At 38.4% G+C, this 22197-nt stretch overlaps 1 protein-coding gene across 1 annotated transcript in view; it reads left to right on the top strand.

Moving 5' to 3' along the window:
* pcgf3 (polycomb group ring finger 3) overlaps positions 1–22197 on the top strand; it is a 29148-nt gene extending 6951 nt beyond the window's left edge. The window contains exons 2-10 of the mRNA XM_008327178.3: positions 4446–4546; positions 7213–7330; positions 10540–10636; positions 12684–12739; positions 13123–13230; positions 16272–16360; positions 19120–19257; positions 20993–21073; positions 21712–22197. Coding sequence (XP_008325400.1) covers positions 4532–4546; positions 7213–7330; positions 10540–10636; positions 12684–12739; positions 13123–13230; positions 16272–16360; positions 19120–19257; positions 20993–21073; positions 21712–21759 — 750 coding nt within the window. The 5' untranslated portion in view covers positions 4446–4531 and the 3' untranslated portion in view covers positions 21760–22197. The remainder of the gene's footprint in view (positions 1–4445; positions 4547–7212; positions 7331–10539; positions 10637–12683; positions 12740–13122; positions 13231–16271; positions 16361–19119; positions 19258–20992; positions 21074–21711) is intronic.

Here is a 22197-nt window from a genome sequence, read left to right as displayed (position 1 = left end):
TTTTAGCGCCTGTGCTTGATAACCCGACAACTCTGGATAACAAGCCCATTTGGCCACAATCATAACAGATGCCACTCAGTGGAATCATTTTCCCAAAGCAGCGTAGTGTTGTGACTGTAAAGGCTTCTGTATAAGTGGCCAAACATTTAGGCATGAACATGATCTTCAACATAGTGATGCAGACAGTGTTACTGCTGTAATCTGCCCAGCTCCCCTTCCTGGATCAGTTTGGCTCATCCCTTTTGGAGAGTCTTATAACTACAAGTGATAAATATCCAGTAGTGGTCTATGAAGCTCACTGTGCTGTCTAATCTGCACAGATGGAAAGAACACAGAGCTCCTTGTAAATCCTTCACCAATGTGTTTTATCCTACTTTAAGAAGCAGAGCAACATTTCTAAAGATAGATAAGAAACTTTCAATAGACTATGAAAGTCTATTATGTCTTTTAGACTGTTTAATCTCTGCATGTATTGATTGTTAAACCTCTGTCTACACATGGCCTTTGGCTTCTAACAGAAAAACAGAAAATGACAAATAAGTGTGACAAAACAACATCAGCAGGGTCAATGTCTGGTGACTTGTGGTCCATCCTATTCCCTTTTATTGGCCAACTATCGAGTGCTGGAAGAGTCTTTAGAGATGAGTCAACATAGAAGGTTTAAAATCAAAGCTGCCCTGCATTCATGACCACCACCATCCAGTTAGCTTCGTGGTTACATTTTTGACACAGTTTGTAAACTTAGAGGGTCAGAAAAAATACAGAAGCACATACACACTAGAGGAAATCTGCCAACCAAAAACCAGCCTTCTGCTCCAGTTTACCATGTACATTAATTTAGGTCTCTCCCATTTGCATCACTGTGCATTAAGGTTCTCTTTGTTTTTGGAAACGTGTCACAAGTCTGGTTATTGATTTTACTATATGAAACCTTCAGGATTAAATCATGATGTTATACCTTGATCTGTAGAGTAATTGCTGTGGTTGAATCATTCACTCAACCCACCATCCAGTCATACCTTCAGGCTAATGCAAATGTGGTGCCTGGTGTAAATATTATTACAGCATCAGTAAAATAGTTTTTCTCACAGCAAATTCAAACCTTACTCACTTAAAATGGTGAGGAAGAGTCCTGTTGCCTCAGTAATGCTCTGGCACAGCATCATGTCAGAAAAATATTTTGTCATCTGTTGCCTGAACTGTGACCTGAACTCATATATAATTTATAGTCCTGACTTTGGCACCTGTCGGTCTTTCAAGCTCCTCAATTGAATTTACACCAGAGGAATAGCGGTCTCCTTTTTTAAGTCTGTGTAGTTTCTGTGCATGGACTGACCTGTGAGTGTATTACACATTAGTTTCACTATCATTACCGTCGCCCTTCACACCCTAAACTCAAAGCTCAATTATTCAAGTGTTGCTGCTTCTTGGCAGAGCACACGTCCTTCTGGCCCGCCGCCTTCTCTTACTCTTTGGAGCACGTCTATTGTCTGACTGATTTCCCTTAGGCCTCCATTTCTGGCAGAAGGATTGAAGACCATCAAAGAGAATTAAGAAGAGACAATGACTCCAGTTGTGTTTAGATGCTCTTGTGTGAACTTTGAGAAGACTGCTTTTCCATTTTCATGTACTTCATATGTGTTTACATGTTTTTTAACAGTGTGTGGCCTTGGACCACGTGTGTGTGTGTGTGTGTGTTGAAATGAAGCCAGCGTTTTTACAACAAGTGGAGGCCTCTCCTCCTGGCTCCATCCACTGGTGCAGGCCTTCAGTGTCCGTCGCTCCAGCTGGCAGTCAATTTACACTGAAGCCAAACACTCCAATACCCACTGGCAGGCCAACAGGGAGCTTCTTGTAATGTCATAGTGTGTGTGCCTCCCTATGTGTGTGTGTGCATGCGCTCATCAGGCTCTAAGACAGTTGTTTAGCTCATGATCAGCTGCAAATCCTTGGCTCCATCCTGAGGGTTTCTGCTTGTTTGCTTTGGTGAAAGCATGAATTATTTAAATGGTTTCAATACGAACAATACAGTAGTTGAAAATCTGCCAGTCTTTCCATCTTTATATCTGTCCAATATTGGCCAAAATCATTGCACTGCAGTGAAATTAAGTACAATTTATTAGTGCAGATAATGTAATATAAGGAAAACAAGGATGAAAAATACATATTCTGAAATTGTATATTTTTTTTCTTTTTATTTACCCTTAATTGAACAAGAAAGTCCATTGAGATTGCATATCTCTTTTAGAAGAGAGACCTGGCCTCACCATCATCAGCTTATAAATGAAGTTACACCAGTGATGTTGTCAGCAAATGGTCTGATCTCCAACCTACTAAATCATGAAGGATGCAGTGATCAGTACGTGACTGTTGGTAAAGCTGCTGGAAAATGAGCTGTAGACTTCTTCAAATGTTGCCCCTGGGAGATTTCTTTTTCTTATTTCAGTTGTTGCAGTAATCTTGCATTTGTTGTCCTTGTTTTCTTGCTCTACACACCAGCCACCAGCAGTCTGTAAGTGAAATTCAAGCAAATAGATTATTGTCCTTTTCAAAATTAGATAAAATTCTATTTTTATCATTAAGCAGTGCAGTGTGGTGGATGAGACTTTTTTTTCTTACAATTAGTTTGGTAGTAGGTTTGTAGGATGTCTACGATGAAGTCTCAGTGGGTTTCCTTCTTTAATAACAGAAGTAATTGTGAAATTTTAGTACACGTTTTTGAAGCTATCAACGTTTTGATATTGTTTGACTAATTAATTAGTTAAACATTGAAATAAACATACTATTATAACAGTGCCAAAACATGAGTTTCCCAATGACATATAAACAAATTAGTTGTGACAAACAGAGGATTTAAGCCTAATTTGTAGCAGTTTAGAATTTCACCTATTGTCGAGGACATAACTAGCTTCATAGATGCAGTTTCTTTTGAGGACTCACATGGGCAGGAGTCTGAAATGATCCTGACTGCAGCAGCAGACGCTGACCTGATTTGCACTCAAAGACATTGTGATATTGTAACGGTGCATATACATTCCTCTTAGTGTTATTAATGCAACAGTGAAATAGACACTTTAAACTTGTGCACAAGATTTGAACAGCAACTATATTGATCAATGGAGCGCTCCACCTTTCTAACTAACCTGGGTTGGTTAAAATCTGATCACGTTACCCATTGTTTAGTTTACCTGTGGTTAGGATTGACAAGGCAGAAACTGAGTCAGTAAAGAACTTAAATATTGGGTGTGAATAACGGTTTAAATTTTGTGTTTGAAAGCTCTCCTTTGTTCTGGTATCTCTTCAAACTAATGCTAGATGTACTGACTTCTAAAAGTCTGTGTACTCTTGCTTGTTGTTCTGAACAAACTGTCAGCATCTTTACGTCGACAGGATTTGTGTTTTTTGATCAAATGCTTAGTGTTGATGGCCTAAATGTGATCACTAAAAGTTAAAAGAGGGTGAAACTTGAAACCGCAAAACAGAAGGGTTGAGTCAGATTGATTTGAGATTTCTGCTCCTTTTCACTTACAGTAAATGCCAATTTTTGTAGATGTTCTACAACCTGTACACAGAAAACAAACAGGAAGCACTCTTGCTGTTACTGTGAACGTGACCCCAACCTAACCTTTACAGACGCACAAATAATTTACTGCAGCATCACTGAAGTATTGGCTAGCTTGTCATGTGCTGATCTTTGTAGAGCTTAGCTGTGCGTGACTGCTGTGCTAATAAGCCTCCGTACCGTGTGTGTCCTCAGCCGCCCCCTGCTGAATTTCATCACTGTCGACTAACTGGGCTAATTTCATGGTCTGATGAGCAGACTGAGGCGGCTGGTCTGCTTACTACTGTAGTGCTGGAGACCTTCGAAAGCCTTTTCTTTTTTGTCTAATTTTTATATTGCGTTCGGAGTAGGATGAAGCAGAGGTGGGTGTTCACCTGGCATCCTGCACCTCCTGTCGTGACTGTAAGGGTTGGACTCCTACATTAAGCACTGACTCACAATGAGTCTCCCAATGAATCACTGTTGCTGCGACAGGTTGGAGACAGAAATATAGTGAGTTTGGTACAGTGTAGGGGACAACAACTTGGAGGACATTAGTTCAACATGATAGCCTGGTCATAGGTAAAAAATCTTCTTTTGGAATCAGCATTTAAAAAATCTTTCAGCAAAACTTCCAGGTCAACTCACAACTTTCTATATACACTGCCACAGTTTGTACAGCATACACTGTCAGACAGAAAACCAGAGATGTAGTGATCGTTTTACAGCTATACAGCTTGTTTGTTTTTCATTTTAAAATTGGAACCCGATTAGAACCCGTCCTGGCAATACAGAAATATTAGTTGGAAAATTATTTTATTTCCCTTTTTCGCTTTCTTATCTTCTTGTAATAAGATTTAAGAAAGTTGAGACATTTACTTACTCTCTTCCTTTTTCTCCTCAGGCTCGAATGTGCCACTCTTCATGATGAGGAGTTAACACTGTTGCCAAACGACTGCAGAAGACTGCTGCACCATCCACAGTAGATGCATGGCGGTTTTAGGGGTAAGTTTCCAGTTGCCTCTTGTTTTAAGAGCCTAATGTGAGATAAACCAACTTCATTTCTAAGGATTAAAACTCGACATAGTCCCAATTATAAACCTCATTTTCTATTTTGGTACTAAATGTTATTTATTAAACACACTTTTTAAACTACAGGAAACACGATCAGAAGGCAGGTCATTTTCCTCTTTATGTCCTTACAGTGACATAATAAAAATATTGAAAAAAAAAAGAACAACAAAACATTGCTAATTTTATGTCACCTGGTGTCAGAGTAACTATTTTAAAGTGATTTTATTAACAAAGAGACATTGTTTTGGAAAAATAAGCATGTCCTTTATAAAGCACAAGAGGTTTGGTGACTCTAATCGTCAACTTTATAGTATACATATATATATGTATGTACATATATATGTATATATATGTATATGTATATGTATATATATATATATATAAATATATATATATATATATAAATAAATCATGTTATGATTTCTGCCATTGCTGGCTGCATAGTGTACCAAACCACAGGCGTTATTTAGAGTTAATTTGAAGAACCTAGTAATGATGGTGTATTAGCATGTCTACAAGCTGAGGCACCTAGTCACCTTTGTGCATCCTCTGAGAGCACACCTTTAACAGGCAGCTTTAACCACAGATATGGTTAGTGAAGGTGGTGCCCACAGACCATCACACCACCTAGTGTAAGTTCAGCCTCCAGCTTCTAGGGAAGTCAGTGGGAATCATCAAAGACTCATCCCATCCACACAGCACACTGTTCTTCCTCCTACTGTCTTGTGGGAGGTACAGGAGCCTCAGAACCAACAATCTTGGAGACAGGTTCTTCTGTAGGCCCAGAGACTACCATATGAATGACTCACACTCAGAGCCTCCTTGTTTAGCAACCTGTGCAATATACCAGTAATAAACCTAACTGTGTAATAAACCCAACTCCTTCCAGTATTCATTAGTATGATACCCTTATAAGTATTTATATATCACATCTAAAATAAGAAATACTGATTGGGTATAATATGAAATATGTAATAGTAACATAATTTATTACATTTATTTGTTAACAAAATAAATGTAGGGGAAAATTGTGTTGTGTAACATTTTAGACAATAGAGAAATACTGCATGTTAGGGTAGTGCAGGACATGTACATATAACGTATGCATGTATAATGCCAGGGAGATGGTAAGTAAGGTGTGCTGTTGGAGTAACAGATGCACAGGAGTCAAAAAAGTAAGGACAGTTAAAGTTGAGCAGTTTAGAGATAAAATAAACGTCACCTCTCTAATGTAAAGTTGAGATGGTTTGAACATGAGCTGAGGAGAGATAGTGAATAATAATAATAAAAAATATATATTTGACGAATATTAAAGATGTTGGAGATGGAGCTTCCAGGCAATGGGGAAAGAGGAAGACCCTTTCCCCATTAGGGTGAGTTTCAGGCAGATGCTCTATGACACCTAAAGAGAACAGTCAAAAGAAGACAAATAGTAATATTATGTGTTTATCAGTTTTTCACTTTCACATAGTGTACTTCTAAAAACAAAAAACTCTTTTATCGATTCAACCCAAACACTGTAATACAACTATGGTTCAACTGCACATTACAATGACCTGACGACTCGCTTATCTCCTGCATCATGCCAGAAAGACATGCTTTGGCTGGTCGAGTCATTCACCCTGCTGTAGAAACAAAGCAGTATTAGTAGCCTGTCTCTGTATACTACAAAGGTTCATTCTAATCCTCTCTTAAAGTAATTCCATTATTACACATTCTGCTGATCGGTACCATGTTAGCATTTTCCCTGGGACTCTCCATCCACAGTGAACTTCTGAGATATAAATAAATAGGGCTTTCTTAGTTTCTGTCTATCTTTCTCTGTCAAGTATGATCAAGTACATTCATGCTGAAGTGAGGCCTCACTGTTGAACAGCTTACAGTCTACACCTGGGGTTTTACACTGGCAGCGAGCCGTCACTGCCAACAATGACACGAATGACTGCTGCTACCTGATGTATTGTCTGACATGCAACAGAATAAAGGACACAACGGTGGCAAGGTGAATGCATCAAAGACGTTCCCACAGGTTCACTACAGACAGAAAAAAGTTATCTACAGAGAGCTATTGAGATGGAGGGTAAAGTTTCGGGAGAAACAGTCGCTGTGGTCGACAGAAAAAGCAGGGACGATAGCTTTGTAACTCCTTTGAGGGCCATAAAAATACAGAAATGCAGCTCAAAGCTATTTTGCCCCTAAGTTTAGTGTTTTAGTAATTCTGAAACAAATGTATGTAGTAAAAATATAAGCTTTACATTGCACTTCAAATCATGTCAACTAATCTAAAACAGGTCCATTCAATCAAATAGGTAAAGATATGGACATGTAAATTGCTTTTTTTTGTTGTTGTTTACTTGATATACCACAGAAGAAGATTCCTAAATGCCACCAAATAACTAAGTACAACTTTCACAACATTATCTAGATCAGCCTTTTATATAGTGTGGCTATATCAAATTCCTGCCATGTTGCTTCAAGTCATTTGAGTCTTAAAAGGTTTTGCTCCGAGTGAAAAATCAATTGAATGCATGGCTGTTTACTTTTCATTTTGAGTCTTATGCTTTCACCTTTAAATTGTGATGTTTCTTCCCCAACAGAACCCCGACATGCTGACGAGGAAGATAAAGCTGTGTCACATCAACGCCCACATCACATGTCGTCTGTGTGAGGGCTACCTGATCGACGCCACCACTGTCACAGAGTGCTTACACACCTGTAGGTTTTTCTTTTCACCATGTACTCTTTTTATAGAGTATTTTCACAATTTGATTTCAGTAAGCTTCTTCGGGCATCTTGTCATGCATTATTTGAAAAAGAAAAAGAGGTGCATATAGTAAATACACATATCCAACTGTCTAAAACTTTTGCACAGTACTGTATGGGATTTGGTGCTTATTTAATCTATTCTTTCTGTAGGCAGTTTTGCATGGATCTCTGCCTACCTGTATCTTCTTTTTGTTGTCATGTTTATTTGATTGCATGGTTGCCCTTTGTTTTAAGCAGAGGAAAAAAAAAACACTAGTCAAAAATTAATTGAGTTAATGCAGGCACCGCAGCTCAAAGGGCAAGAAAGACGTTGAAGCGTTCATATTCCACCAAAAAACTGGCAGTTTTGTGTGATATCTGTTGGATATGTCCTTCATTACACAGGACATCATCTTGCATCCTTGCCATTAGTGTGTAATATGTGTTCTCTCACGAAGCAACATGTTCTATCTGATGTTTTAATGTAGAGCATGGCGCTCCCCTAGATTTGTAATTATGTAGAACAGTGTTATATGAAAAAAACCCCTCTGGTGATCAAGCTATCACAGTGTTGTAGAAAGTGAGACTCCTGACAGTGTTACGGATTCTGCACATGTATTATCCATCAGATGAGGGAGAAAAGAAGTTGTAATCTCAGTGGTACATCATTAGGTGCTTTCAGTAAAGTAGGATAAAACTGCCGTGTCTGTGTCTGCAGGTAGTCATTACACTGTCTGCCTCTTCCACATAATCCTGTATCCTGTAGCTCACTAAAAGCTACAAAAACATCTCTGCTTCTCTCTCAGGAGAATGCTTGAAGAATTCGTACTTTTTTCATTCCTGAGAGCTCTCATTTGGACACATTATCAAAAAGGTCTTAGAGCTGTTGTCTCAGTTTCTAATGAATGTAATTAGGCCAGTATTTAAAAGCCAGTGAAGCAGGGGTGAAACACTCACATCAATCACAGTATTTATTAAAAAAATAGTGGTGCATAATAATGTGATTTTTTTTAAAAAAAAACATTTTTTAGATTTGTTCATTTTGGAACATGAATCAAAAAAATGTAACTTTTGTCTGGATTGCCCAGTACTTAAAGAGTTCTTGCGAGACTAGTTTGAGGAAGGAACTTCCTCTGCGATTTTGCATCAGTTTATCCAGACATTTCCTGTTTTAACTATCAAGCACTCTTTTACTGAAAGCATTGTCTGCATGAACTAGGTATTGATGAGCCCCAGTGCAGTGCCTTTATATACAAATAATTCTGCAGCTAATGTTTATGTTAGTCTGGTCCCCTAGTGAAGCAGTGGAACGGTCTTGTTTGAAATGTCTGCAGAGAATAACTTGATTAATTGAACCATGATCTGCAGTATGTAGTGCCATTGAAACAAAAAACTAAAGTGTTTATGGTGCATAAAATTACTGAAAGTGCTCCAACCTTTCATCACAACATTTCTATAGCTCATTAGTGCTTCAGTGACTATTGCACAAATAGCTGACAGAATAGTTATTGTATGAAAAAGTAATTAAATAATTTAGTGTATAATTATTTACCAGTTATTTGACATATTTATGCAGCCCCTTTGTGCTCAAAATGAGAAACACGCACTGCAAAATATTAAATGTTATCAGCTCTTCAGACTGTAATGCTGTGGTTTACAGTACGTTTATATTGGAACCACAGACCACAGGAAGACATCTGGTGATCTTACTGACCACATCCATAAGGTGCAGAAGAATCATACAGTTGGTACTTAAGGTGTTTAATTTGACCCAGAAATGGATGAGGTTTGTCTCATTAAAACTTTAATTATACTTGTCTGAGTCAATAGCTGGCTAATTCCAGCTCTGTTTTGCTCTGGTCCTGGAGATCACATGCCGAGAGTGTTCATTAGTACAGTAACAAAAATATGTCCTGGCCAAACTCCTGTGACCGAATTAGATTAAAACTTGCTTCACGTGCTTTATAATCTGATTTCCTGATTGCAAAAACATAATATTTAAAAGGGTGTCAATTGGTAACTGCAACATAGAAGATTGAGTGAATCTTCAGTGAGGACATCTGCCGAAGAGACGGTCTGCGGTGCTTCTCGGTGGTGGACAATGTTAATGCATGCTGGCATGAGTGTGTTGTCCTCAAATGACCTCAGCGTTGCAGTTAGATGATGATCTGAGGGGTGATTTCAAACCAGATGTGGTGTTGATCGATCTGAAGATACACCCAGCACACACATGCTGACGTGTGTGTTTACTGTTGTTGTGAAATCATAATTGTACTGTATGTTGCCAGGGAATTATGAAAAGGTTCTGCAGAGAATGAAACAAAGAGACTCTGCTCAGACCTGCAAACCTTGCTTTTGAAGAAAAGTTATTGACTGCTGTTAAGTATATTGATTGCTGCAAAAAAACAAAACAACCAAACATTTAAATGACTGATCATTGTCATTGATCATTGTTATTGATCATTGATGTGAAACCTCTTGGAAGAAATGTTGAAAACATTGACTTGCAGACCATTGTGTACTGCTAAATTGTAATTTGTTGAAATTTTAAAACAGTAGAGTATAAGACTAAATCCTGAGTTAATTATAAGAAAGGATGGAAGTTTAGGGAGAACAGATTAACAGATGAAGATCTTTTAATCTGTTGCCACATTGTTAATTGATAAGTTTATTTAATTGAAAATGCTGGCGTAAAGTTAAATACCTGCTCTGGCCTTCTATGAAATGGTAAATTAACAGTTATTTCATGTAATTGTTGCAAAAACTCTGATTTTGTGGCAAAGTCAGGAGTTGTAATGAGTCATCTGTCCACTGGAGAGCGCTGTTCTATCACAAATGCAGCTTCAATTTCCCTGCTCTAAAACTGTGTGGAGATGTTAATGAAAATAATTGTATCAAATGCAGTGGACAAAACTGTTATTATTATTATCTGGCTGTCCATCCTTTTGAACATATTGCATACGAGAAGTGTCATGATTTGCCAACCCACATCCATTACACTGTAACAGGTATTAAACAGTTTGATGTTTTTTCTTACATCGGTATTTTCTCTATTGTTCCTCATTTATTCAGCCAGCTGAATATTTATTCAGTTACAGCAAAATACTTGTAAAATGCCAAAGAAAGAAAAGTCAGTTTTGAAATGTTAGTAAGTCCGCTGTTTGTTTGTTTCTCCTCAGTCTGTAGAAGCTGCCTAGTGAAGTACCTGGAAGAAAACAACACCTGCCCCACATGTAGGATTGTTATTCATCAGAGCCATCCACTGCAGTATATCGGGTGAGTAAAGGGGTAAACCCCTGCGCACACAGACAAGCACACACATACCCGCCCATTGATGGTTCTCCATCAGTGTGAAGGAACAGCTCAGGTCTCTGGGGCCGTCAGCCTTTGCACTGCCAGTAAACAATAAAGTAGAGAGGAGCAATGTACAGTGTGTGAAACAGAGAAAAGGCCAGAAGCCTTTTCTCTGTTTCATTTTGGCAGAAAACAAAGGCTCTGATCCTTTGAGACCCCTCTCTGCTCAGGGTGGTCTCTCTGATGCTCTCTGGATGCTTCACACAAAATGCACTGCTGGCACTGTGTAAATAGTTTATTTGAATTCGAGGCCCATTTACAATGTAGATGGCTGTGCATGTTGGCTCTAAATGTTTTCACACGTTTTATGACAGTCATCTATGATATATGGTTTAGAGACCGTGACTCTGTCTAATAAAAAAAGAAGGCTGAGTTGGAGGTGGAGGGGTTTAGAGATGAGGTTAGAGTGTTAAGGAGAGATAGAGAATATAACTGACAAGAGACGTTGGAAATGGAGTTGCCAGACAAGAGGAGAAAAGGAAGACCTCAGAGGGAAGTTGTGGATGCTATATAAGAAGACATGGACAATGTGGATGTAAAAGTAGAGGAGGCAGGAGATAGGTTGACAGGAAGAAACTGGAGCAACTTCATTGAAGATGTAAGTGTAGATATGTGTTACATGTGACAGATTTAACCAAAACATTGTTGTGTTTTTTCTGGTTACTTAATTTTGTCAGATGACGTCCTGCTCTGTACGAGATCATGTTGCCTCGTACATCATTGTCTGATTAACATGTGACACACAAACCTGAATTTCCTCATTTCCTCCTAATCTTCGCTACCTGCAGACTTGTTTTTTTGCAGGAAATGTCCAATTCATGGGACATAAACGTTCCGTGCAGCTGTTGTTTCATGTGTTTGATGGGAAACACCGTTAAGGATGTGAAGGCAAAATGACTGGCAATGAGTGGTTGCTTCCATCTGCTGTAGCTCGGAATATTAATCAAAGTTGATGTTTGAGATTTAATTTAGAGGTTCAGTCTGACGTGTCACCTAACCCATCCTGACTCTTGAAAGTGATGTTGTAATGTGTTATTGTAAATTAGAGAAAAAAGAAGTAGTCTGGGCAGATCTTCAAATGTGGCCTTGTGATGGACTGGTAAACTTTCTAGTGTGGCAGGGTGTCTTATTGTAGGTTCCATACTGTAGGGGTTAGCACGCCTGCCTTGAAAGCAGAGAGTCCCATCTGCTGTTAACACAAGAATTTCCCAAAATGTGATCCATAAAATTATTTTTTGTTTTTTTAGGTTGTACCCCATTCACAACGGTGTATGTAGTACAAAATCTCTATTCCTTTTGTGAGTGTAAAACCAATCATTGTTCAACAGGGGTCAGTATTTGTCTTGGTATCTTGTTCCCAGCCTCATATACAGTTGTTCTGTTAGATTTTTGTATTTCCCCCCCCCCTTTGTGTCCACTTGTACAAACTCAACATGTGGTCCGTTAACCGGCTGCCACAGCTGGTTGTCACTGTGCACCATCACGGTGAGGGACGACCAGAGGCCACAGTCAGCACCTGCGCCACCCATATTGCCAAAAAAGAAAATTATTTAACACTTGTGACTGACAGAGCATATGTGGTGCATTCTCAGGCCCAGGACAACTTGTACCAGTTTGTTTTCAACCTGTTGCAGTTCAATTGATATTTTCTTCATCAATGTCCCCATCAGAGTTTTCTGAATGTCCCCTGGTTTCATTATCACTGTACGTATTTGTGAGGCTGTTAGGCTCTTTCACCTTCAGTTGGATGTTCTATGCAGCCGTATTTAACATTTACTAATGACTGATTGAGCCTGGGTTTACAATCACAGTTGCACCATGGCTGAAGCTGCTCTCAGACTGGACTTTAAATTTCAAGTGTACCATTCACCTGTGTTTTTCCTCACAGGAGCACAAAAGAAGTCTGTTGGCCAAAGTTGTCTGTTATGATGAAAAAATAACCAAACTGTTATTTTTCTTTTCTTTGTAGCCATGACAGAACAATGCAAGACATTGTCTACAAATTGGTACCGGGACTTCAAGAAGGTAAGTGTCATGCTTGTTGTCTTGTTTTTTTTTTACCTGTCCCCATCAGTAATCTTGACAATGAAAAAATAATTACATTAATATTAAATGGTTTTAATTATTTTCTGTGCTGTTCATTGCCTGCATGTCCCAAAGTGTGTGTATTTAATAATCTGACAACTTGAGCGTTGTTTATTTCATTTTGTTTGTTTGTCTGTGTTTATAAAGCCTTGCAGCAGATGCAATTTTAGAAACTGTTCTTTCTGTTGAGGATGCCAAGTTTAATTGGTCGTTAATGTTTGCATCATCGCCCACTCCATTGAGTTTTGAGATCCCGATGATGGTATTGACCTTGAGGGAGAAGACACTGCATCGTCTGATTATTTCTGACTTCTGTCTTGCAGCGGAGATAAAGAAACAGAGAGACTTTTATCAGAAGTTAGGAATGGAGGTTCCTGGAGACATTAAAGGGGAACTCTGTAACATGAAGACCCACCTAGATCAACGCAACGGTACGATCAGCACCACACGATGCTCACATCACACACCAAGGCAATATTCTGTTAACAGGTTTTTATAACCAGTAGGTTCTTTGTATAAACAATCTCTGAATTAGATACTATTTCTCAAAGTAAATGCATAAAATAGAATTATTCTTTAACATATACCTATCATCTAATGAAGATGAAAATTGCAACTCAAACAAAATCACAAATGTATTGATGCGTGGGTAATGCACGTACCTTCTGGGCCTGCCAGGTAGATTTTGGAGTCAAGAAGCGATCAGTGCTGCAGTAATGTTCACGCACCATAATCACAGATTTAACATTAAACCCTTTCTAGATGGCATTTTATGACAATTACTTTTTTGTGCTGTTTTTATTGTAGTTCCAAAAATTCACTTATTGTTTTTTGTCTGTGTCCCAAATCCCCCACGCTCCAATTTTGGATTATTAGCAATAACCATAAACAGACATTTAGGAATTTAAATGTAGTAACTTATACATCTTTGTAAATTTCCGTGTTTATATGATTATTAAAATCTTGAAAAATATAATTGAGCTACATTTAAAAAAGATTAAATATGTGTCATAATCATAAGTTACCACTGGACAACCTTAGACTAACAGCAATTAAACATTGTAATCGTTTGACACATAAAAAATACAACCCAAAAGTAGTACATTTAAACTAAAGTCTATCAAACTGCTTAATTACTAGTCAGATTTAACCAGCGAGTGAGTCCTTCATATTATCAGTTACTCATTGAGACTCATTGTCTTTGGATTCCACGGTGTGACGTTTCCAGTCATTGGTTGTTTTTCTCATTGTTTTCCACAAGAAATGAAGCCTCAAACTTTTTAACAAGTACCATTAGCAGCATGACCACACAGTAACAGCAGCTGCCATTAGCCAGTGCAGATGAAGGTAATTTAACCAGTAAGAATGAGTCCCTGGTCTGCTTGTTGTGTAAAACAGCTTTTCCAAACCACTTCTCTTGCGAGGGTGTTGTGTGAAAGTGTGCCCAGAGAGGGCTGTCGTGCTGGCAGGCCCTAATCGCTCACTTAATCCCTCTGCGCTGATTTTGGTAATTAAGGCTTAAATGGAAATGAAAATGCTCCTCTGGCTTCCTGTGCCTCATCACTACAACTCAGGTTTAGCCACATACACACACACACACACACACACACACGTACATGGACATTCTCACAGTCTTGTTCATACTTTAAACACATTCGCACCACAACCATTTTTAGCAGCATTGGTGGCTTGGTGGTTAAAGAAGCAGACTTGGGTCCGGAAGGCTTCAGGTTTGAAAATAGAGGTCACATTTGGTTGTGTGCAGTGGTGTGCTGTGTCACAGTGACAAGTGGTTCACTTTCCTTTCCTACTTTTTTTTTTCTATTTTCATGTATCATACTAAAGCATTATAAAAGTGATGAACTCATTAATTTTCCTTTATTATTATTCCTTCATGTTGTATTGATTTTCTATTAAGCCCATTTCCAGTACTGTTAAGTCAATGGTTTTACATTAGCAGTTAAGTTAATAGGCAGTAGAATATGATCTGGTTCAATGAGAGTGTATTATGAGCTTATCACAACATTAAGTTTAAATTGTATGTCTGTTAAATACTCCAAAGCTACATACTGTAGTTCAATGTCTGTCGAACTTACTCCCTACTAGAATCACTAGATTTCACCATATAAATCCACTCAGAGAAAGCTATAACACTACAACACTTTATATTCAACTATTTAACTGCTTCCCCGATATTTTGTGATTTGCTCGGTTGTCTCAGCTTGATGTGAGATCTTAACTGAAGTAGGAACATATATTAAACAGTTTGAAACAGCGCCATCATTTCTTCTGTGATTTATTTTGTGGAAGCAATTCGACACAATTTCCTCAGCATTGTTAATTCAATGAAAGAAAGATAACATTTTTCTTATGCAAGCAGTAAAATATATTGCAACTATGATGACTCATAAGTTTTAAAAAGATGCATTTACTTATCAGCTTTGGGGAAATGTTTCAGGGTTTATATATATACAGTATATACAAAAAATGCAAACCAGTAAATTTGCAGCAAAACTTTGGTATCCATTAAAACAGTCTAATTTTCTTCAAAGTGTCTGCTTTCCTTAGCTTTTACTGCACAAATGATATGGCAGTTCATCTAAATTCTTAAAAAAAAAAAACCCTGCCTCGTTAATGCTACATCACAACCATCTGTGTATCGTGGTCTGCCACCGGTCAGATATCAATCATTCTAAAAACAATCATTCAACAAAATGAAGTCGATGAACTGAAAACCTAAGAATTTGTGCCTTTTACCCATTCTGGCATCTGAAAATCAAACACAACTCTCCGGGTGTCACTTTACAAATCCTAGTGGTCATAGTCGAGCAAGACCCTCTTGATAAGCAATCAGCAGGAGCCCACTCTGGAGACAATCACTGCACAGACACCAGAACAAGCTCAGACCTTTCCCAGTAATTCCCTGCAGGATTATTGACAGTAGGTTCTAAGGAAGTGGCCACAGAGGACGGAGAATAAAAACACACATTCTGCAAAGTGAGCAGTACTTTCCTTCACACACACACGCACATGCACGCACGCACGCACGCACACGTCAATACATTTTACATAACTACTGTGTTTATAAAGGTGAGAGTGTAATAGCAACACCTCTCTGATGCAGCCAGTCTGTCACTGTGCTGCAACGAGGACTTTGATAATCTTGTTTCATAACAGTAATAAAAATCATTACTCAGTATCACAGGCAACACGAAAAACTCTGAAGAAATGTACCAGCTCTGAACTATCTAGGAACAGCTGCAAAAAAGTTTGTTGGCTGTCTGTACACGAGGCTCTGTGGAGAAACAAATACCACAAATTTGACAAGTGGAACAAGCCATTTGAATTTTAATGAGTTACACAAGTCTAAAAAAGTCTAAAAAAGTGTGTGTGTTTTGGAATGCACAGTTGTATTCTTCACAACCACAAACTCAGGAGCTCAAAAGTTGTCTCTCTCTCTTTTTTTAAACAGGTGATACAAAATCGGAAGACACAGCCCATAAGGAGGCAGGGGAGGAGAAACCAGAAGAGGACAACGACTATCATCGCAGTGACGAGCAGGTTAATACTGCTTCGTGTTTCCCTCTTTTGGATACTGTTGTACAAATATGGTCGCCGTCTTTATCTTGTTATCAAAAAGAAATAAAACTTGGTATAGTACGTGAGAAAATATGTTTTGAGGGTAATCACCTCTTGATCAATGCAATTGCAAATTAGGTTTCCCTTTCATAATTATTGAGAGAAGCAAAGTAAATTGGCTGCATTATTTAAAGGATACACCATGAACACTGCAGATTTTGATGGATGTTTTAAGAATAATTTTACTTTAAAATCCTGGTCTTTATTTATCTCTTTGTTTGAAGCACCCTCCATATAATTCACCAGACCAAATTGCAATTGCAGGATTTTTTTTTGTCCCTGATTTTTCTTTTAACATTTTTCTCTGAGATCCATTATGTGGCAGACTCCACACCACCACTGTCCACTGCAGGCTTTCAAAATGGAAATGGTCCTTTTTTGTGATTTCAATTGTATTCGCGTTGTCCAGCCCTACAATATGATATCAATAATGCAGAGAGCTGTGATTGTGTACTGGACAGCCGGTGCCAGGAACACAATGTGTCTCTCCTTATTGTCACATAGCAGGCAGACAATTGTCCTCATGGCTTAATAGATGTTTTCAAGGCTGGAGGACAAAGTGTATTTTTTCGATGTTGCAGCTTCGTACTGCGATGTGGTGAATGCCGGTTGCCGTGATGAGGGCAAAGACCCTGCCCTTTAAAGACACTGCAGCATTGCAGAATGTGTTTGGAATAGCTAATGCCACTGCCTCTGTGAACTGAATACTTGTCAGCTCACAGAGATAACAGAGGACAGATGAAGAATGAATTAGAACAGTGGTTCCCAACTTTTCGTGCCCCTCTTCTGTAGAGAGGACTATGCTCTGCTCTGCTATTTAAATTTTTTAAAAAGTGTTAAGTTATAAATCAGTGCATTACTGATGCCAAAACTAAAGTTAATATTAGAATTAAAGTGAATTTATCCTGTGGTGCCTCATGCAATATGTGGGCCCTGGAGGGGAACCATCCCCAATTTTGGGAACCACTGGATTAGAATGAGGTATTAAAATAAATTATTTACTCTCTATACTTAATACGTAAATAATCATGTTGCTCCTTTAGAGGCAATGTTGGAATGTCACCCTTACAGTCAATGCAGACCTCTAATTAATATTGACTTAAGAAATGGATTATAGAAATATAGATAGATAGATAAAAGAGTATCAAATATATAGATTAATGTCTTAATGACTATATCTATACGACTAACAAAATAACTAGAGGCACGCCAGCTACCCACTGCTGCCTTTAAAACCACATTAATTGTGTGATCGAATATGTAAAATCCATCCGACTGCATGCCTGGCTGATGGCAGAACACTTCCTGCTGCATTCTGTGCGACCTTTTCAGAGATAAAACCCTGGGGTGTGAAACCAGCACCACGGACAGCGCACGTAAGCAGTAACAGCATAAAGGCAGAACAGAGATTGAGACAACAGCCACAGTTTAACACAAAACTCTACATCATCAGTAAATCACAAAGACAGTTCAGAGTTCAGAGAATTATATTGTAATATAATTATTTAGACTGGAGTTGAAACAAATTTTGAATTTTTTTTGGATTTTGAAGATGTAACTGACAGCAATTTGTGGGCTTCCAAAAAAAGACAAAAATGCCAAATCCGGGTCTTTCAGAATTCAGGAAATACATTTGTTAATGTGTCAAGTCACACATGAAAAAGAAAGTCCAATCTCCCATCTGAGAGAGGGAGAAAATGACTTTTCTCCTAGCATACAGGCCTGGGTAATGAGTCTGTGAAACAGTGTTAGGTGTTCTCTGTGCAACACCACAAAGGCCTTTGTGATGTTTTCTTAATATGGCTCCCTGTTGTATCCGTCACAACTCAGATTGTGTACAGCTTTAGCTCCATACAGAGGTTGTTAATGTACTGCTCTGTAAGTAAGCTGCTTTGCAGTCTGCTGCAGAGCCGCCGCTGTGGAGTCCAGATTACCTTTGAGACTTTTATTTCACATTATGAGGGTAACCTTGATTGTCAGCTCGACTGGAAAAGCAGATACATTAGAGCGCTGCCATTTGTGATGTGAGAATGCACAGCTTTGCCAAGTTAAGGCAGAAACCAGAGGGCAATGTTAGTCCTTCCTGTTTCAGAAAGAGAGGAAAAGGCTCAGTGGAGTTAATGCTTTCTGACTCCTGCAACCGTCCACTGCCAAAACCACCTACCGTGTCCTCTCAGGGGTGAAAAAAGCTAGGGCTTGGGCAAATAAGCCAAAGACAAACAGACAGTGCTGGTTTAGTGAGATGTGCTATAGTTGCAGACAGGAAACATCAGCACCAGTGTCATGTTGAATTAGCCAGCTGCCAAAAATATATTTTATAATCATGGATCCTGCATTCATAATAAATACACGATAGCACTCTGCTAGGCTGTCCATGTGGACGTGAGTTGCAGCAAAGTAAGAAAAATAGTATACATATTTGGCCTAAAAAATAAAAAATGCCTAAAAACGCAGGTATTTTTCAGGACTAATGTAATTGAAACAGAATCAAGTTTGTCTTTGGAAATGGTAAGAATATATTTCTGTCCTTGGTCCTTTACTGTCCAGTACACCACCAAATTGCATGTTTGTTTGTATTACATTTGTACCTGTTGTATTTCAAATATAAAAAAAATATCCCTGGTAGGTTTTTGTACTTATTAAGCTGCTGCAGTTTCTCACAGTCTCAACTTTTCGGACAGGTCAGCATCTGCTTGGAGTGCAACAGCAGCAAACTTCGAGGTCTCAAACGCAAGTGGATCCGCTGCTCGGCACAAGCCACAGTCCTTCACCTCAAGAAGTTCATCGCCAAAAAGCTTAACCTGACATCATTTAATGAGGTACAGACAACAACACGCTCCAACTGTGCAGAGAAAGCTTTCGTCTTCTTAGGTTGCACAACTTATAGCACTAGAGGCACTGCACAACTGATACTAAACTATTTGCTTGAAAATGTTTGGTAGATATAAGGAGCTCATGATATATGATAGACTTAGATTGCTATTATTATCTCCCTGTCCTCTTTAAGAACAGCAAGACGGCTGGTGGGCGATAATTTGACAGATGGATTTTTTCAAAATGCTATGAATAATTTTCACAGATGCCTGTTTTTTTTCTGTGACAGCGGGTTGACTGTATTACATCATCAGCCGTGTCATTCGTCTCCTCCCTGCCAGGCGTTGTTGTAGAGTCTGTTGACTGTCAAACACTGCTGCTTGAAACCATTTCGCTCAGAGTGTTTCAGTGAGTGGTTTTGTCAAAGTAAAGTATGCTATAGACACACAGGACCACGCTGCCCCCAAATACACGGCTGTCATCAGTCACTCAGGTAAAAAATGTAGCAGGAACTGTAAACATGAACAAACAAGGTGGTGGAATATGCCAAATTGTAAAAATAACTGAACACTACTGTTCTCTTATTTCGATTGGTTATTGGAGTGAACAAATGTTAAAACTTTATTTAATCTTTTTCATACACTTAAGTTGTGTCAGTCTTCCAGAAAAACACAGTTGTTTTGGAATTCAAACTAGATTTTTTTTTACTTTAACTATGTCTTTTATCTATTTCTCTCAATCTTATGATTAGAAATATGTGACCACAGCATAGGTAGCTAATTTTAAACAATTCATATTTCCTGTTATTTAATATATTTGTTTCTATGTCGCTTGAGAAACAGCTTCAATTAAAATTAGATCCAAAGATTGCATTAGATCAGACTTGATTTAACTTTATAATCTGTCCCTAAAGTCAAATCCATCAGTTTTCACCTTTTCTTTGTGTTTTCTACTGGAAAAAAGACTAGATCATTCATCATGTTACACTATGAGACATTTATTTTTATTTTGCGCTTGCATTCTTGGGAGGATTTGTTTTGTAAAGAAATGGAGAACGATGATAGATACGATTATTCCCCTCATCTTTCCAACATCTTTTTATTTCGACACAAATGCCTGCAGTGATTCTCTTTTTTTCCCCACAGAATAAAATCACAGCATTTCTGTCTTTTTCTGTAAATTGTGAGCTGGTATCACTCTTTGTCCAAGAAACGGTCCTGCAGTGTCGGGCAGCAGGTGGCGCTGTGACGGTGTTGGATTCCTTTTATCTTATGCCTCACTGTATTGATTAGCAGATGCAGATGCTGCTCAGCAGAATATCAATGTTGACTTCACAGGAGGAGAGGTGAATGGGAGGAGCAGGCCCCTGTGTTTACTACTGAACTTTGTGTTCTACTGTCTGTGCTGCTGCTGCTGCTGCTGCTGCTGCTGCTGCTGCTCAGGCACCAGGGACCACTCCACGTCAAAAATAAGTGCTCTCCAACTTCCTCTGTCTGAAACAGAGCTGTTATAACTCAGATTGAAGAATGTGAGCTGAGGGGCAGAGAGGATGGGTGGTGCATCACACCGGTAAGATGAATGGAGCTGGTAACCAGGCGTCATGTGGCCTGGAGATGGAGTTTGTCATGTTGTTCACCTCCTCTCAGGGAAATTGAGTCTCATTTCTCAGTGTGAGGCAGTTCAAACTCCCTCACGTCAGAAATTGATCAGCCGTCTTTTTTCTCTTTCTCTCTGTTGCAGCTGGACATTTTATGCAACGAAGAAATCTTAGGCAAGGACCACACGTTGAAATTTGTGGTTGTGACGAGATGGCGATTTAAGGTAATTTATTTCTACACGTGGTAACAATGAGTACATGTTGCAGTACTTTAAAAAAAATAACTCGCATTATATGATGCATTAAAACAGATTCTCTACTTTCTTCTCCACTGATACTTATTTTCAACACCAAAATCTCTAAAAGTGTTAATTTTCAAGTGATTTATTGTGTTATTAATGGAGTAACTACAAATTAAATAAAATGTAGAGATTTAAGCAGGTGTTTACTGTGCAAATGTCACACAATTCAAATATAATGCAGTGTTGAATATTAAATAAAAGTTACAAACGTCAAGAAATTCTCAACTACATAAAACATTCAAAAATAGTCACATCGATGGCAACTGGGCAAAGTAGTTTTTTTTTTTGTTCTTTTTTGAAGACGTTTCACCTCTCATCCCAGAGGCTTCTTCAGTCCTCTTGGATAAGAGGTGAAATGCCGTCGTGTTTCCCGCTGCTTGTTCATTTCCATGACAAGACAAATACACACATGGATGTAAGGCAAAGGGTTTCTATTATCTCATTTAGATTTGCTACATCTACTCACCTTGTAGGTAAGGAGTTTTGGAAAATACAGTTTAAGGGATTTCCATTCACGTAACCCTGCTTTTGCTCAGGTTTATTTGTTTTTGTCTTTCCAGAAATCTCCCCTCCTGCTCCATTACAGACCCAAGATGGATCTGCTGTAGCTAAAATGGACACAATAGTTGTTTTTTTCTTTTCTATTTTTCTCTATTTTTTTTGTCAGGTGGCTGCAGACTGTGCCGGAAAACAACGTTATTGTTTGTATGTTTTTATTTATGCAAAGACGATCAACGATCAACACCAAGCAAACACCCAACTTTGTAAAAAAAAAACCCAAAACAAAACAAAAAAAAAAACATCAGCATAAACCAGCAAATCGGGAGATTTTCAGAATGGAGAACAAACACAACGACAAAAAACTCCAGCACAGATCCTGCAATACTGGTGTGTTTTTAGGAACAAACAACAAACATCAGTTTTTTTTTTCTCATTTCTTTTTACTGGTACATCCTAGATATGTGAACAGAGCCAAAAGAAAAACAAACAAAAAAAAAAAAAAATGAAAAGAAAAAAAAATTGAGATATGATATATTTATACTTTT

The sequence above is a fragment of the Cynoglossus semilaevis genome, chromosome 15 (genome assembly GCF_000523025.1).
Source record: "Cynoglossus semilaevis isolate Cse_v1.0 chromosome 15, Cse_v1.0, whole genome shotgun sequence".
Classification (NCBI taxonomy): domain Eukaryota; kingdom Metazoa; phylum Chordata; class Actinopteri; order Pleuronectiformes; family Cynoglossidae; genus Cynoglossus; species Cynoglossus semilaevis.
The sequence above is the reverse complement of the archived record's forward strand: the minus strand, read 5'-3'. Positions and strand labels throughout refer to the sequence as shown.